Source organism: Poecilia mexicana, unplaced genomic scaffold (genome assembly GCF_051168715.1).
Source record: "Poecilia mexicana isolate PSO_F unplaced genomic scaffold, ASM5116871v1 scaffold_18, whole genome shotgun sequence".
NCBI classification, from domain to species: domain Eukaryota; kingdom Metazoa; phylum Chordata; class Actinopteri; order Cyprinodontiformes; family Poeciliidae; genus Poecilia; species Poecilia mexicana.
In genome coordinates this window covers 4,379,168-4,397,751 of record NW_028263387.1, presented here as the reverse complement: position 1 = coordinate 4,397,751, position 18,584 = coordinate 4,379,168, and the positions used below count along the sequence as shown (strand labels likewise).

The window sequence follows — 18,584 nt, the reverse complement described above, 5'->3', positions numbered from 1 at the left end:
AAACATTATGGAGCTAAATTAGTCCCAAAAAGATTCACGAAACATACAAGATTTGTAAGTGAACGACATGTTTACCATCTATTAGGGCAAATCTATTCAGTCTAATTCTATGCTTTCTCTGCACAACATCATGCTTTATTATTTATCTTATGCTGGAACAAAGTACATTTCCACAGCCTTTAGGGGATCAATAAAGTATTATTATTATTATTATTATTATTATTATTATTATTATTATTATTATTATTATCTACAATTCCTAATTGCACTTTCTCTACATTGGCTGTTATAATCTTAATTGCACTGATTAAATACATTAAAGTTGTTTTTCCATGTTTGACCAACTTGTGAAGCTATTGGTTTATTTAAGTGTGAATTATCAAATAAATTGTAATACAGCACAAATATCCAAATATCACAGAATCAAAATTGTAATTCTCCGTTCAAGGCAGAAGAAAGTCTCGGATATCTGAGCATTAACCAGGTTTATTGGAAAAATTGTATTTTTGATTTGGCCCAGGAGCCGAAAACCATTAACAGCATTAACAGACATGCACTCACACAAGTTACTGGATTCTAAAAATATTAACTTTGTAGGCTGTGCTCCTGTAATACACTAAGTTAAATGGACATTTTCTTCTTTTCCTAGAAACATTTTAAAATCCCTGAAATCTAATGAGAGCAGCGGTGCCGTTCTGTGGCAGCTCCATCACAGGCTGGAGTGATTCATTTAGCTCCATAAAACAGAAATAAAACAAGTCTGGCTTCCAGTAGTCCGCCTCTAATCCGAAACAATACAACTTCCAAAATGTTCTCTTTGTAGGATTTCACTGACCTTCTCTTGGAAAAAAAAAAAAGAAAGAAAGAAAGATACATTTTCGCTCATTTTATAAATTTCTCCACTTTAAGCTGGTCAGTAATGACATAATTCATGAATTAAATTTCAAGTGAGAAGAAGTGGAACTGACCTTCCTCCCAGCTAACTCCATAAAAATATGGAGAGAGAGAGAGAAAGAGAGAGAGAGAGAAAGAGAGAGAGAGAGACAGGTGCAAGTCACCCTGAGGCCTTTTAGAGACAGGCTGAAGGGTTGAGACCCAGGGCCAGGCCATGGATATTATTAGAGATGGATCTTTTTGACAAGGTTAGGAGATTGAGAACCTCATGGAGGAGAGAAAAAAAAACACTGGATGGAGAGGGATTGAAGAATATGAAGAGGAATTACAGGAGGGTGGCTCACCTTGGGGACCGAATGCAAGGGATGCTTTTATATGCAGGATTTTTCTCTTTGTCTTTTTTTTAAAGCAAAACTGCAATCTGTGGAGGAAAAGTTTCTAGATTTTTTTCCTCCGTGTTGTTAAGTTGCCTGTGAGCACTCCGGTCATTCATTTTGAATACACAGTTAAGCCCCAAATTACGTAAAACACCTGTCAGATATAGATTTAAAGTCACGTATTGTCATTCGACCAAAAACATTTGTTTAAACTTCATAAACATCAGAATCTTCTTATATCTATCTATTTTGACTATCATTGATGATGAGCTCCAAGTGTTTGAATGACCTCCATGTCATCACCCTAATCTTTCACTTTCTTTGAATATGTTGCCATTGGCTTTTTGTTTTACTCTGTCTGCTCCAGTTAACACTTAAATAATTACTACATTAGTTGATTATTTCATGTTTGATCCGATTTTATCTGGACTGTCCAACACCAAAGCATGAAAAAAACTTCCAGTCAGAATAAATATGAGAGGAAAATTACAATTTTAAGTGAACCCATACACCTGCCAGCGGTTTGGACTTAACTGCATAAGTTAAGTCCAAACTTATGCAGTTAAGTTTGGACTTTTTGTTTTGTTTGGTTACAAAAACAAACAGGCTCACCAGTAGACAGGTGTAATGAACTATTCAATTTTTTTGCACTGTCAAATTTAGAAACTTTTCTCCATCATTTAACAAGAATAGTCAGTACGAAAAGGAGAATGATGGAGGGCGGGGGGTGGAGGGAGGGGAAGAAAATGGAAGACGACGAATGAAAATGGCCTACCGAGGTTGACAGTGAGTTTGACCCGGCCTCCGTCCAGCTCCAGCCGCAGGGTGTCCGCCGACTCTTTGGAGGTGGTGGCCATGAGCAGGCCGTACGCCCGCTGCGACATGAAGCGCAGCGCCACGTCCTCAGCCTCCGTGTGCATGGTGATGGGCATGATGATCTTCAGGTACATGCTGCCGTCGTAACTCAGAACGGTTGCCTCTGCACAGGAGGGAGACACAGGGTGGAAGAGGATGAGACATAAAGAGGATATGCTGATTTGTAAATGTAACCCAAGTGGAGATGATACCCTAACGTCAACAGCCACGTAAACTAAGTGAATTCATCCATCAGCAGGCGTGGTGGATGAAGTTTCTTGTCCAAGAACACAACAGACACGGATGGAGCTGGGCTCAAACCAGCAGCTCAGCAGTTACAGAAGGAACTCCTGTAACTGGTGAGCTGCCACCGTCACCAATGCAAAAAAGTACTTTCAGTCATTACGATAGCTTGGCAGTGATCTGACAAGAAACCAAATGGCTGCTGACAGCTTGAGAAAAACTTCAGAGTCACAGTTAGGGAGGTAGAAAACTATGGCGTCACATTTGTGCCAAAAACCTGTGGAGCGTATTAGGAAATCACAACATTGCATTTATTAAAAGAGGCCCATGAATGCAGTAGTACTCGTAGACTAGAATTACTGAACTAGAGCACCAGCACTGGTAGACCAGTGAACTAATAAATTGATAAATTAGTAAAGTTTAACTTTAGTCCTGAATCATCTGATTGGACAGATTTTTTTTTACCTCCACCATTAGATGTGGTCTTATCTGTAGAAGAAGGAGAGAATGATGTGGATTCAAAACATAGAAGAGGAGGATGAAAAAGACAAATATGAAGGTAACAAAAAGAAGTTTGCTTTTTGTAGCATTTATTTTAGTAGGTAGCTGGTGACACCTTTAAAGAATTATCCAGAGACTTGTAGCCAGGTTATAGCTAAATTTACTTTCTGCTAGTGTACTAGAACTCTTTATTGTTACTTACTTCTCGGTGTGCTGCATTCGTGCGCCTGGGAATACGCCAGCGATCAGCGATACATGCTCTCTCATTTAATAAACCGCATTGTCGTTGTAGCTTAATACGCTCCACAGGTTTTTGGCACAAATGTGATGCCATACAAATCGTTGAAAAAAACAACAACTAAGTAGTACACTCCATAAGTCTGTCCTTTACTGTGGCAAAAAGAAAACCACTGTTCATGTGAAGCATTATGAGAGACAATCTGAGGCAAACATTTATTTATATCAGGTCTAAATCCAACTGAGAGGCTGCTGTAAGACTTAAAATCTAATTATCAGAGATCCTCTGTATCCACTCTGACTGAGATGGATCTGTTTTCCAGAAACAAATTAGCAAAAGGATGTATAAGCTTCAATAGTCTCGTGTTGCTCTGCAAGGTCTAAAAAAGAAAAGGCCCAAAAAAACCTGCAGAAATAAGATCAAACACACACTGCATTCATTTCTCCATCTTTACAATTACAGTGTAATACTGACTTATAAGAGCAGAGAGATTAGTGTTTATTTGTGATTGCATCTCAGACTAAGGGGACAAAATGTCAAGCACTGCTTGTTTTCGATTTCCAGAAGGCACACTTTAAATTTGACATGCAGCTGTGATTAATGCACGTATAATGAAAGTTGCCTAGGAGACTGACAGTTCCCCGAGGGCTGCTCTTATCTAGCACGGCGAATTCACATGTTTCACCACAGCCTGACGTGAGTCACTCACATCAGGTGTTCGCACGTAGAGCACGAGCACATCATGTTCTGAGATGGGAATAAAAATCCCAGTTATGAGCCGAGATTCAGGTAAAAACGGCGTGCTGAACAAAACCACCTTCTGGCAAACATACAGCTCAAAACAATACAAATAATAATCATTTTGCAGCATTAAGAAGTCTGATTCCTTCTGGCAACCCTCACCACCGTCCTCTGTTGTTTCTGAGTCGGTCTGCTTTGGTCTGTCTGTGTACAAAATGTAATTCGCTGACACAAAGTCAGTGTGTGGGTGGTTGTTAGAAAACTGTCTTGCTCCTGCGGTAACACTGAACACCACTAGATGGCAGAAGAGCGATAGAGAAAGCCCACCTGCGATTGGAGCACCTGAGGACTAAACTGCGAACATATCACCCTTCAAAATGAAGAAATGTCATCGTCTGCTTCAGCTGTCCTGATTTGAATCCAATCTCTGTTTCCCTCATTACCCTCCTTGTCCCTCAAACTCTTGATACTGCCATGCCTGCTCGCCTCCACAGACGTGCAAAAGGAAAAAAGAAAGAAAGGAAGAAAAAAACAAAAAAACAAGACTGATATTCCCAGAACTGCTCAGAAGCAGTATGGTCCTATTTGACTAGCTCAACCCGCGGCCCCCCTGGCGTATCACCCCCACCCACCCGCCTTGGTTTGTGTGACAGGCACAGATGGTGGCAATAAGCCCGGCTGCACTGCCACACTGCTGCCAACCTCCCAGCCTGGCCCCCGCTCAACCGCCGGACCCCACTGCAACCGAGCCTCGGGCGGCAATCGGTTCAGACACAACTCCCTCTGGAGCTTTCACTCCCACTATAACAGCAGCCGCTTAATTATGTCAATGAGCAGGGGGAAAAAAATGACATAAAATGCTGTGGAAATGTGTATTGTTTGACTCTCCAAAGCAGACAATTTCAAAACTTTTTCTTAAAGGGGCAGTATTATGTGTTTTACAGCCACATAGTGCCATTTCATAGAAAAAAATGCTGTATATATCAAACATGACTTAAAAGAAATTAGACTTCACCATGAAATTGGGCCTCCGTCTCTTTAAGAAGCTTCTACTCTTTCTGAAACTCCGACTTCAGGAAGTCATCACAACGTGACTCCTCTATTAACCCTTAAGCAATGTTTTTACCAGTGATTCACTGAGCAGTAGCTCCTATAATGAGCTCAGCTGATGTTCCACCAGGTGTTTGCTAATTGCTGCTGGCTAGTCTGAAGGAGTTGAGTGGGGGAGTGGCAGTGGAAGGCTGCTCCGTGAGACAAAGGCTCAGAAACTTGAAAGCTGTGAAGCTTTGAAGGCAGCGCAAGTTTCACCCAGGTTTTTTGCACAGCTGAATGGTTGCCATGGGAGATTAATATATTTGTCAAACATGCATTAATGAATTAAGGCAACACTGCAGGTTTGATTTTGATGAGGGCATAGCATTATAACATGGTGTAAAACTCATAAAGCTCCTCCATGGACCTGCAGTTTCCAAGTTGCCTACTCAGCTCCTTCAGACTAGCCAGCAGCAAATAGCAAACACCCGGGAGAATCGCTGCATCTGCTGAACTCATTAAAACAACCATTTCACAGTCCAATGCTCTGATGAATATTTGTAAATGCTTAATAGAGGAATGTTGATGCAATGACGTACTGAAGGTTTTGTAAAGAACAGGGCCTTTTTAAAGAGACAGAGGCCCAATTTCAAGCCAGTAAATTTCAAGCCAGTAAATTTGTTTTCAGTCATATTTGACATATTTAAACAGCAGAAGGTGACATGAGTTACTTGATTGATGCTACAAAATGATATTATGTGAACATATAATAACTGCACCTTTAATGTCTACAAATGCCCTGGTATGTTTTTTTGATGCGGTCCTTACCTATCTCACAGTTGGTACCCAGGTATCCCGTGCCAGTGCAATCACATATGTACCGGTTCCAACCCTCCTTGCACAGGCCGCCGTTGCCACACGGGGCACTGCTGCAGCGCTTCTGCAGCTCACGGGTGCAGAAGCTGCTGACGCCCAGAGCGCTCTGGATCTCCGCCAGGCGGCGGACGTCGCGGCTCTTGCCGTCGATGAACAGGTCGCGGACGCAGCCGACGTAGCCGTAGTTCAGGAGCGCCGTCCAGACCTCCGGCGGCAGGATGAGGTCTGACTTGGACTCGGGCAGTCCGCCCAGGTACATGTCACTGTCCAGGTCCAGGATCTCACTGCCCTCTGGGGACAGGAAGGGCATGCTGCGGCTGTTGACGGAGATAGACCCTAAAGGAGACCAACACAGACCAGGACACTAGTTAGAGTTAAGTAATGAGGGGAAAAGATCTCGTATAAGAACAAGGGAAATTAATAATTTGCTGTTTATTACTTTCTATTCTGTAATTTCAGACTAAATTTAATTTATGTGTTTTACTGTGGAACAAGCCATAAAAATGATTAACTTTTTTTCCAGATAGGCAGAAAAAGAAATAAAGTAAGATCAAGTGTGAGGAATGAGTGCGAGGGGCCAGGAGGTGGAAAAATCAGGGTCGCACAACTAAGACAGAAGAAAGAAAAGGGAAACAGGATAGATGACAGAAGAGTGTGTGAGCACATGTGTGTGTCTAATGTCTCTATAATAGGCTAAATAGAAGAGAAGGGAAGCAGAATGCAGCAGGGAGTGGGTGAAACAAAATGCCTCCTCTCCTTCTGTGATTAACGACTCCATCTTAATTTTCTATTAAAAGCCTATTACAGCAGGAGCAGCGCAGGGATTGCATGCGCGCACATACACACCGGCGCTCCTTCACACCCTTTCTCATTATGCTGCACCATTAGGAGGAGGTATCATGTCCACAAGGTGCTTTAACGCCTACGGATCATTCATCAGACGCCATGGATTGAAGCGTACTCCTGGTCGAGTCCAGAGGCACCTCAAGACATCACAGCCATGAAAAGCATGGATACTTTAAGGTGTACCACAAGTGATTTTGTTACTATTGTGTAGCATGGTGTAGCGTAAACAGAATGTGTCATAATTGTCTGTGAGAAACAGATTTGCCTATAATCATGCACTCCTAATCTAATCAACTTGATCAGGCAGGATGTGTGATTGGCTACAGTGCAGTGTGTGTTACAGCAGCTCTTCAGTGTGGATGCCGTAACTGAGTAAAGACTCCAAGTTAACCATGTTCAGTTACGATAAAGTATTTTGTATTCAAAAGTACATGAGAGCAAAACTCTCCCACTACACATAAAAGCTGTGTAGTGCTGTGTGGAGGTAAATATAATGATGTAAAACACATAGACACATTGAAAGGTCACTTTAATCCTGTCTTGACATATTTTCTTAAATATTATTATAATGTTACCCGGTCTCTTACTGTTGATTGTTCCTTTTTTTTTTTTTTTTTACCTCTTGTTGAAATAACTTTGGTATTCTGTTGTTTCTTCAAACTGTTGTATATGTTAAGCCTACATTTCTAGCTGCTTATGTGAATAATGTGTGTATTTATTGTCTGTTTGGGCAGTTGCTGGCCTGCTGTGCAATATACACCCTTCAACAATAAAGTCTGTTCTTTTCTATTCTAAGAGGCACCAATGGATTTGTTTTTACATCACTTTTGTTTTTTAATTTTCACAAAATTTCCAAAGCAAGAATATTCCACTATGGGACTAGCAACTGACATTTGGTCTTTCAAGCAATTTAAATGTCTCTTCTTGCATCTCTGCTGCATATATTCACTGTAATCATCACATTTTCCAGAAACACTATAACAAAAAAAAAACACAACCCCTACTCTCTGCAGCTCCGGATTATTTCTCTCCGGCTCATCCTGCTTCCTCACCTTTCCTCCCTTCCCTCTGGAAATCCACATGGCACCATTCTCCGTCATTGACCTTCTTGTTGCTGGCCTTGAGCTTTGTTTTTCCAGAGCCCATATCGATCAGCAGGTATAAATATCCGTCCAGCAGCTCCATAGCAAAGTAATCGGTCTTCAGTTCCCTCCCGGGCTTCTGCTCTTTGGGCCCTTGAGGACGTCCGTGGCTGAACAGCAGCAGTCCGCTGGGCTCGGTGGTGCGGAAGTCGAAGGAGATGGAGCCCGTCTTCTTGGTGTTCCACTTTGGCAGCGAGATGAAAGCTTCGGGAGCTTCGAACGTGACGGGGTCGAGAGCCGCCACGTCCTCGCAGCGGAACACCAGGTCACCGTGCAGCGTGATCTTAGGGTCGCGGTCGATGGCCAGCCGGGAGAGCTCCAGTTTGAAGTCGTTGTTCTTGTACACCACCTGTAGGAGAGATGGCACAGCAGGGTTTGGCATATGAGAAGTGTGCTTTTGTAAGCACACGTCTCACTTAGCCATTTTTTATATTTAAAATGGCTAATTTTAAATATGAAATCAGCCATTAAATATTTAAATATAACACTTAATACTGCCTTATGAACTACAGTGGCCAGTTGTTGGTCCAAATACCTAATATAGCTGTAGAAAACACTACGTCACAGTATCAAACTGTACATGTATGCAGAGGCACGTGGCACTTTCCGAGGCCTCCACAGCGCCCCTGGTGGCCCCCACTTTGTACAACACCAGCCTAGAACAGGTTAATATTTGCAGTCACAAATTTAGCCTTTTTAGCTTAGTGTAGCTTTATTGTTTTCAGCTCTATTTTAAGCGGCATAATGCTAACTCTACTCAACTTCTTCTTATTATTACACATCATAAACATCAATCTGCTGATGGGACTGGGATGGAAATTGGTCACTTGGCCATAATCTCATGTACTTGCATGTGTTTACATGCATTAATTAATTTAAATTTATTTTAAAAATAGATGGAAACAATCAATAACAAAAACTATTAATGGTGGCTGTAAAACAACAAAATAGAGCATTTCTGTCATCTACTGACATGGAGTGTGGCCAAAACTCTTATCTGTGTACTGTATGATATGAAGACAAAGATTGACAGCTCTGGTGGGGGTAGCCAATCAGATTCCAAGGGTAGCCAGAGTGCCCAAAATAGCTGAATGGGTAAAAAAGGAGAAGACTTCTCTTGGCTTTCTAGTTCAGAACTTGCATTAGGTGGACAGAACCTCTAACGAGACATCTAAGTCAGATAAATGTTTGGTTTACTGACGCTGAATTATTTGTTGAGGAAAAAGTCTTTTCGCCTCAAACTCAAACATCGAGCGACCACTCGGGGCCGATGCGTTATCCGAGACGTGCCTTCATTCATTTTAATGCCGAGAGTCAGGGCCGTGTGGGGGCGCACATCAATCCGCGATTAACACTTTATGAACTCCTCACTGTTTCTCCAAAAAAACAGAAAAAGTGCATTGGTGCAACAAAACCATTTTGTTGCACCAATGAAACGCCGCTCAGGGAACGAAGCGACAAAATAAACGACAAGACAACGTGCAAAACAAAAAAAAAAAAAAAAAGGCTCTGGGGGAAAACCAAAAGCAGACTAGCGTGAATGTTGCCTGCAGACTAAAGGTCTCCGAATGCCTTTGATGGCACACACTTATCGTCTGCGCTTTAAGTGTGTGAACCTCTGCGCCTTACCGAGTGTACTCAGAACAAATTAGCAGCTGCAGGAAAGATAAACTCTTGTGTTTTTAGTTTTGACTTTGTTTTCATTTGTTGAGCACAAAGTACACAGCGTTCGACAGACCATCCTCAAGGTAACACTGCAAAAAAAGCTGAGATTTCTCCATTTTGTTTTTTTTTTTTGGTTTTCCTGTTTCACTCCTTGTGCTCAATCACACACCTACACAAACCTGGTAAGAGTCATCTGAGTGGAAGAATGCCTTTTCTACATTCTCTTGTTTTATTTTTTTTAATGCCGGTATCCAAGCTACAATGTTAAGGAGGTCATTTGGTTGCTGCAAAATCACAGGGAAGCAACCTGCTCTTTCTACCTGATTAGTGATGGTGACCGTAGCTTCATTACTTCTTCCCCTTTTGGGTAGAAAGGGAAGGAAATATTGGGGTGGCCCTCATAAATAGACAATGATTTCTTTAACCCTTCCAGACTGAACGGATCGGTGACGACACAGCCAAATTTGTAGTACCATACATCCGTGACACTTTGAGCCATCTGAAAAATTCCAACGGTTCCTGAAAGGGGAGACGTTGCGCTTTTCAATATTGTTACGGTAATTTCACTACCGACGTAGCAAGGAGTGAAATGAATCTGAGGGGCTCTCTTTTAGTAGACGGTAGATTGCGAAAATAACTGCAAGATATTACAAGTTCCAGTTGTTATGGATAAATGGGCAAATATATTTACTTACAGGACATTTAAAGAACTTTGTACAATTAAAATAAGGAAAAATATCCAGGCAGAGATTTTAAACTTAGGACTCAAAGGGTTAATTTTGTGTGATTGGCTGATACTTATATGAGAAACTGCTCATGTTCCTTCATGAATGCCTGAAAATCATCCACTGGCACCTTTTGCGCTACAGTGAGGGATGACTAGCTGCTATAAATGCTCATCAGGTCACGTCTTTACAGGCGTGGTTAACAATACTCATCCCACCCTTGAAAATTGTTAAACTGTCTTTTTTAGCAACATGTCCAACAAAAAAATATTAGTATCTGTCAAAATCGGAATTGGCAAGTCAGATTTCGGAAACAGCAATCTGTGCACCTCTATACAGTATGTATATATGTAGAGCATTTCTTACTATTGCTCTCAATCCTACTTTTTTCCTCTTGTAAGAGTCTCTCTCTCCGTTTCACCTCTCTTTTTTAAACCAAAGACAGAATGTTCAGCAAGAGCAACTCAATTCTTGAACTTCAGGCTGCTTTGATCATCTTCTCAATTGGCAGCTCCACCGCAAAGTACTGTACACCTCCTAATGTTGTCATTAGCAGAGATTAGTCCTGGTAATTAGCCACGATAACACTAAAACTGGCAGCTAATAAGGCGTGAACTTGCCTGAGATAATGTGTAAAGAAGTGAAAGAAAGAGTGCAGAGGAGGAAAAAGCTTTAAGACGAAGGTAAATATTTATGTGTGTCTTCAGGTTTTTATTTTAGCTTCCACAAAAGTCAGCCTGGTAGGATTCATTTTACACCAACGCAAAACAACCTGAAGTTCCCTCTTAGGGTTTTGATGAGCATGGTTGATGAGAGCAGCTAAACTCCAGGAACATCAGAATGAGTGATGAATAGCATTGTTCATCTCATTATTTCATTTGTTTGTTTTGCAGTTGCTTTTTTATCGCCACCAACTCTTAACTTCTGCAATTTTCTTTGCTTGAATTTGGTAAGTATGGAAAGTGTACACATAAAGCTGTTAAATCTGGTTTAATCAAAGTTTAGTTCATTTGCCTAGAAAGTCTGGTTCCTTTGGCGAGATGCACAATTTAACTCTGAGGGTGGCCATAAAATGAAACTCTGGTCTGCCTAAAAACATCAGTCTGGTTTCTGTTGAAGTGCGGTTTAAATGCATATGTAAACGCCAAGTGGACCGGAGGCCGCTCCAAAAGCAGGAAGCGGACTAGAGCGCAGAGCATTCTGGGTAAATACAACCAAAACAAATGCGCTCAAAGGACAAATGGCTCATGGTTTATTACCGATGACAAAGCAGAACTCCTACAACCGCTAAAATCTGACGCCACTACGTTTGAAGGAGGAAGTTGTGCTCATGTCTTCTTCAGAGGTTTTCGTGTTGTTCCTGCTGAGGAGGTGAGCAGGTTTTTCAAAAGGTTTGGGTCATTTGACACACTGCAGTGTGGAAGCAAACTGCACCAGCTGAAAATGAAAGCAATGTTGCAGTTTTGGTCTTCACTTGAACCAAGTCTACTAAATTGGTGTGAAAACTGCCTAAGAGACGGGCTTTAAATGTGACCTGAGAACCATTTCTCCAGTTTAAAAAGAGTGGTCCGAAAAACAGAAAGTAAGCAGTTATCGACGGTTGGATGGAAAGGATAAGTAGACTGAGTTATAGAGTTGTTGATGAGAGTACTACTACTAGAGTAGAGGGACTACAGCAGCAAAGGACCACTTCTGTCAGCTAACATACCTCTGGTAGCCTCATGCTGACAAGAAATGTAAGTAAAAGTTAACTTGTGGTGTCTATGAGCTGCTGGTGAACGAGCTCCCGTAGATTTTATAGAGCAATGAACGTGAGACTAGAAGGAACTGCAGATAAGAAGAAAGCACATCAATGTGGAAAAAAGAGGACAGAATAAAAGAGAGACAAAAAATAGTAGGAGCGAGTGAGGGCAAAGATGAGGGCAAGCGCATTCACCCAGTGCACAGAATCAATCGAAGAAATCAATTTTTAATTTGCCCATCAGGATGGCGAAGCAGGTTGTACCAAAGGCACTGCTATGGACTTAATTACACAAAACTGTCTCCCTGCGAAAGAGGGAAAAGATGAGAGGCCGAGAGGAGAAGAAGGGACAGAGACGAGCAGAGAGAAATACAGGAGGAGTGACAAGGACAAGCAGGAGCGCGGACGCTGATGGAGCGGCTGGTGTGAAATGGGTGATAGCAAGGTCAGTGACTGGGAGAGTAATAGAGCGTCGGAGGTTTCAGGGGAGGGACAGATGGTGACACACAGAAGAAGAGTCGGTGGAAACAAGACCCAAGGAAAGAGAGAGACCTGATTTCACGCTCCACCTCTCTGGGAGGAGGCTCGAAAACACACACACACCGAGTACATCACACGGAGTATGATCATACCATGTGGGGTGACTTTGAACACACACGAAGAAGCACACACACCAACCCACCAAATAAAAAAAACTTCATATGATTTCACTGTCTCTTTTGGTGCCTTTTTTTACTCTCCTCTTGCTGTGCTCTTCCTTTGGATTTGTGCTGCCTGGGGTTTAGGGGGGGGAGGTCTGGCCAACCGTATCAAAGGCATTTGACCACGGTGGCGGCATGAAAGCCTTGCCCCGGACCATAACGCCAGTGATAATCCAAGCTGTGCCACAGAAGCAGCAGCACAGGATGAAACGCACTGCGGTCTACACCCCCGCACTCACCTCACTCACAGGTCTCCCTCCTCACTTTCAGCAGCTACAGTACTACCTGGAGCTTCAAATCACTCTGATTGCAGGTTTTCTCAACGCCTTTCTTCGTGGTTGCCTCTCTGACTCAGCTCAGATCATGGAGTCATTAGAGCTTGACTGCAACTGAATTTGTCAGGCCATGAGGCACAAATACTGGGAAAAATTAAGTGTAAGGCAGGGTTAAGGGTACGCCTTTACTTTCTGCGAATTCAGTGCTACCTGGAGCGCTAAGTCATTCTGAATGCAGGTTTTCTCAACACCTGGAAATACTTGTGCTGGTTCTTATTAAGAAACTCGGTTTCACTGGACTGAAAAAGAAATCCTCTTGGTTTAGTTTGCCGTTTATTGTAATTACGCGTCTCTCAAAGAATTGGAACTGAGCACACAGAAAGAACTGGATGTTATCAGTGCTCACAAACAGGTGATTTAAAACAATACTTTGTATTTATTTACTCAATTATTCCATTTCCTTTGCTTACAATCTCCACCTGTGAATTTGTGCAGCAAATGACGTTTATTATGTATTCAAAATTACTGCTGTACAACTACAGCCTGTAGATCTACTTTCTGGATGAAAAATGTGGTCAATTAGGCAAAATTAGCAACAAAGTTAGCAATACTCAACGACGGTAAAGCTGAAACCATGAGTGAAAGATCTGCTCCAAAGAATGACTTCCTGAGGAGCATACCACAGAGGTCGGTGTGAATACTGTAACCCCGATGACAACACTGTACTGTGTTGTGACAAATGTTGGAAATCAATTTGTTCAATGTAACGCCTTAACATTAGCTTCTGATAAACAACATGTTGGTATATTGCTTCAGTGCTAGAGGAGCTAATGTTTATGTTTAGTGCTTTAGCCTAACTTTTTAGTTAGCTGTGTTTAAAGTGACTGCTTTTACCCACAAGCTCAGTCAATGACTGGACAATCAAGAGCTTCATCTTTTAGCTCAGCTCTCTCTTCACCACAACAAACTCATACAGCACTTTCATCATTGCAGATGCTTCACAAATCTGCCTATCGATGCTAATCTTTCTCTCATTTGTGAACAAGACCCCGAGACATTTAAAATTCCTCCACTTTGTACGGAACCTCATCCAAGATGCTTTTGTATTAAACCCCCTACACTCTGATATCCTTTGGAGTCATCTGATTGTCTAATGTGTGTAGTTTAATGTCAGTGTAAATCGATCTGTTTTGTGAAGGCCTCAGGGGTTTGTTAGAGAACACTGGTGAACAAAAAGCGCCATGGGGACCAAAGAACCGGGTCAGGGATGAAGTAGTGGGAAAATTTAAAGCAGGGCTTTATTCTAAAACAACAGCAGCTTTGATGTCTCAAGAAGTTCGGTTCAATTTGTCATCTGAAGAAAGAAAGATTATAACAAAACTACAAACTTGCCAAGAGAGGGACATTCAGCTAATGTGACAAGCTAGGCATGTGGAGCAGTAGCCAGAGAAGCAGCTCATAATAACTCTGGGGGAGCTTCAGGCATCTACAGTTAATGTTAGTGGTTGTGCACACCACAAATCTGGACTTTATGGGAGTGGGAAGAAGGAAGACATTGTTGAAAGGAAGATATTACAAGTCTTGTGTTAAGTCTGCTACCAAACGGGCACCGCAAATGTGGAAAAAAAATAAATAAATGGGTTATGTACAAAAAGAGATCACAAATTCACTTCTAAGGCCAGATGTCAAATGCTGTGTGGTGGAAAACTAATACTGCAAATCACCCTCCACTGTGCCGTATCAAGGTGGGCATGTTTTATTTATTTCCGTAGGGACAAGGAAACTAGTCAGAGTTCATATGAGGATGGACAGAGCTGAATACGCAGCAATACTGGAGGTACTGCAGACAGAGACAGAACCACAGTGGAACATTTTTGATCAAAGCATATTTGTAGACTAATCGGAAAATATTTCCAGTCTCAAAACTAAAAGCTGCGGCAACAGAAGGCCCTACAACTCCATTTCCATTTCGCTGTCGAACGCCGCTTATTTGTCTTCAACTGCTGTTCTTCCTGTTCACAATCTGTTTTCTCTCCCATTCTCTTCATCCTCTCCCCTTCACCGTGCTCTGTCTGTACACTGACTATAAATCCCGTGTTGTCTTGAAGAGAGAGAGGATAGTTAAAAGCCTTGGGAGGTTTAGGACCTACAGGGGAGCCTTCCGATGGCAAGCCAAATAATGAAAATGTAATTCTCAAGGCATAATTAAGTTAGAGATGGTGTGATTACTGTGTGATCCATTAAAAGTGATGGCAAAAGTAATTACTTATTCAATCAGCGAGGTTTTATGAGGACATAAGGTAGTACCACGTTGCTTTGCGTCTATACAAGCCATTACATTTACAAGAGAACATCAGTTGGGGCCGTGATTAGTCTTCATGACAGCTTGTTCATCTCTGTGGTAAAACTTTGGCAGTATTAAAGACATGTTTTTTGTATATGAATTGAACTGAATCCTATTGGTGGACAGTATAAAACCGGAATAAGGCTGCTTCCCCCGTCAGCCTGTTGTGGCGTTATTCATTTCTGCTCAAGTGTTTGGTCTATACCAGGGTTAGAAAGTGCAAGAACAACCACAGAGGGAATAAACACTTGGAAAGCAATTCAGAATGTTGTGCATCTGACACCTCCCACTCCAACATATGGGAGTTAAATCTGCCCACACTGATGAATCTCTAGAGATTGTGTCAGTCAACACAAGGGCGCTCACTGAAAAATGTGAGGATGACACTATTCTACGATCCAACATGTTCTCACTGCAACTGTGTTATGCTGCTATAACTACATTTTATTGTGGAACCAAACGGACGTTGGCTGGTATTGTTCGATAAAACAAAAACAGACTCACATCTTTAAGGCAGCCCATAAAGTTGTTGCTGACTGGTGATCCAGGCAGGTCTGCCGTGTTGGGGCTTCCCCCGATGTAGAAGAAGTCATCGGAGCCCAACATGGTGTAATCCTCCTGGGTGTAGCCAGTGGTGGTCAAAATACCATCCACAGAGATGGTCACCTAGTGCAGGCACCGGCCAAGAGAGACAGAAGTAGAAAGAGGGAACAATAGAGCAAGAGTAGAGAATGATAAGAGAGGAGAGGGATTAGAAGAAATGAAGGGGAGAAACAAGGAAGATGTTAGATTAAACGCCAGCGATGGGCAGGGCTGTGTCCTAAGGTGCATTGCTCTCTTTGGTGCTCGTCAGACTGAGGATCTTCACTGCAGAGTGCACTTGCTACAGTAAGGCTAAGCCGTGACCTCCAAGGTACTGATCATTGACGGTGCAGGAAAAAGACGAAAGAGACGGTTTGCTTCAAATGGATTCTGGACTGGTTAAAAACAGGCTAGAAAACTTAAACCGGGCAGGTACTTTTTTTCTTTTTAATAAGACTAATAATGTCCACTATCAACAACCAAAAGTTCATTTAGTTCAATTCAATTGGGCTTAGGACTTGAAGCTCGTTCAACTTGTTTGCCAACAACCAGAGACACGGTCTGAACGTCTTCCTTCTCTCTCCTGTTCTGTGTCCATTTGGTACATTCACCATTTACTAAACGTACCAAACATAAGGCATTTGATCTTTACAAGTGGCCCTGTGTTTTTTTTTTTTCTTTCTTCTTCTCTCCAATCCCTGGCATAGATATTCTATAACATTCCTTTGCTGAACCAGTTTTCATTTCAGGCGCCATCACTAAAAATAACTCCTGTCTCATTTTAATTGCCTCCAGACTCTTCATTCTCTGCAAGGTTACACATTCTGCATTGAATGTTTGATTGCAGACGGAGTCGACAGAGCCAGGTTGGAATGAGGAATCAAAAGGCTCCGACGTAAGCTGAAAGTACGAGATAGTGTTAACAGACGTGCAGAAACAGGACTTACCATTTTCAAAATTCTGCTCTTTTACATTGTAGAGAACGAGACTGGGAGGCTGTGTGTTAAAGCTCAAACTAAATCGTATAGTGTTTGAAATACTGAGTCTCTATAATCTGATATCAATGGAGCATGAGTAATCCAATGAAAAAAAGATGTTTTTATCCTGGATTTCACTAAGAGGTGTGAGAGCTGCTCTGCTAGCAGCGCACACAAAGCTCAGAAGATGAGACGAAACAACTGTTCTAAATGTCACAGCAGCCTGTTCACTAATAGTTCAATAACTACCTGGGGAGTGAGAAAAATGAGATCTGGGATACACTCAAGGAAAGCGTCTCTCCTCCACTCATCGGATAATACGACAATCATTCCGAATAAAAACCTATTCTCTCCACATTCGGCTCATTACAATGCAGACAAAATTGCAGTACTTGACGAGAATGCAAATAAGTATAATTTAGCTAATTGTACTGCTGCTTTGCATTGTCATTTTACATCATGACCGTATTTAGCATTAGCACCACCAAAACAGAGCCTTCCAACAAAACACAAGCACAGCCGAATCATGTTGTCTGATTTGGGACCATATTTGGTGCTTTGTCAATTATTTATACTTTAATCATACTAAAACAGCTGGCTTCGCTGAAAGGAAAAAAGTGCTCTCATCTGATTTAATATATAATGATTTTGCGTAAATGTATAAACTCAGCACTCCCAGGAGTTATGCACGTCGATGTTTGCTTTCCATTGCCTCCTGCATCAAGCAGTGGCAGTATTACAGGCATCACGACGAGAACGCCGAGAGGAATTTTCTACTGTCTGTGGACAGAACGCGTCAATTTAATTGCAGTACGTTTAGCTCACTTGTGACAGATTTTACATTTTCCAGACCAGGAGTCTTTCACCTGACTGGCTTAAAATGATAGTCAACTAATGTTTTAAAGTGGCAATATTATGTTTTTTCCACGCATACAGTGCCATTTTATAGCACAATCAAATAAGTAGTGTGCCGTTTATTTGTTACAAAAATTATATTACATATATTTAAAATAACTTCTCTAAACAAGTCTTATTCAGCTGAACTGATGGGAAATTAGGCTCTTGGGGTTCTGGACAATGCGTAAACTGTTTCTGTCTGGAACAAATGAAGGAATTCAAAGTTGTGAAGTTGATGGCTGAAGCCAAACTATAGCAACTGCACTCCACAGATCCTGAATCCTCAGCTGAATCATCAGTTTTGATTCTCAATTCCTTTCGCCATTTTTTCTTTCCTTTTTCTTCGTACTTCCCTGATTAGCAGGGCAACCCATTTTTATGTCTGCTGTTGGTGAATAATAACGATTATACTGGCCAGACGCATCTGGCAAAAAGAATCTGCAGTTTGCAGAGCTGGTATGTGGAGGTTAAGGGGGTGGGGGGGTCACAGATGGGGCTTCTCAACGGGACCGACTCACTTGTCCTATCGTCATGGTGGAAACCTCACCGGCTAGGGAGAAGAAATGCGGGGCATTATCAGGATGGTTGCAATTTTTTCCAACACATTTATTTGACTTCAAATGAGCCACATGGTCACCAAAAATAAGAAGTTTTGAGGAAATATTGAACCTGGAAGACCTTGAGACTAAAGCGTGGACTAAAAGTGCTAGGAACTGCCAGCGGAACAATTTGTAGAAAGATGTTGATCTCAAGAGCTGGATATGATCAGAGGGATTATGAGGGAGAAACATTGACAAACTGCCAGACATCTATTAAATTCAATAACAAGAAAAGACAATTAGAAATGATCAGTAGTTTTTTTTTTTTAGGTTTTTCTTTCTTTCTACTATTTGTACTACTACTAAAAGGTTCAAAGGGTTAAACAGACAGAT

General features: G+C 41.8%; 1 protein-coding gene across 1 annotated transcript in view; it reads right to left on the bottom strand.

The window, feature by feature from the left end:
* Nucleotides 1–18,185, bottom strand: part of LOC106916795 (neurexin-2-like) — a 171,686-nt gene extending 153,501 nt beyond the window's left edge. The window contains exons 1-5 of the mRNA XM_088015978.1: nt 18,171–18,185; nt 15,701–15,862; nt 7,656–8,094; nt 5,710–6,093; nt 2,047–2,250 (exon numbers count right to left, since the gene is read on the bottom strand). Coding sequence (XP_087872104.1) covers nt 2,047–2,250; nt 5,710–6,093; nt 7,656–8,094; nt 15,701–15,862; nt 18,171–18,185 — 1,204 coding nt within the window. The remainder of the gene's footprint in view (nt 1–2,046; nt 2,251–5,709; nt 6,094–7,655; nt 8,095–15,700; nt 15,863–18,170) is intronic.
* Nucleotides 18,186–18,584: the final 399 nt, after the last annotated feature.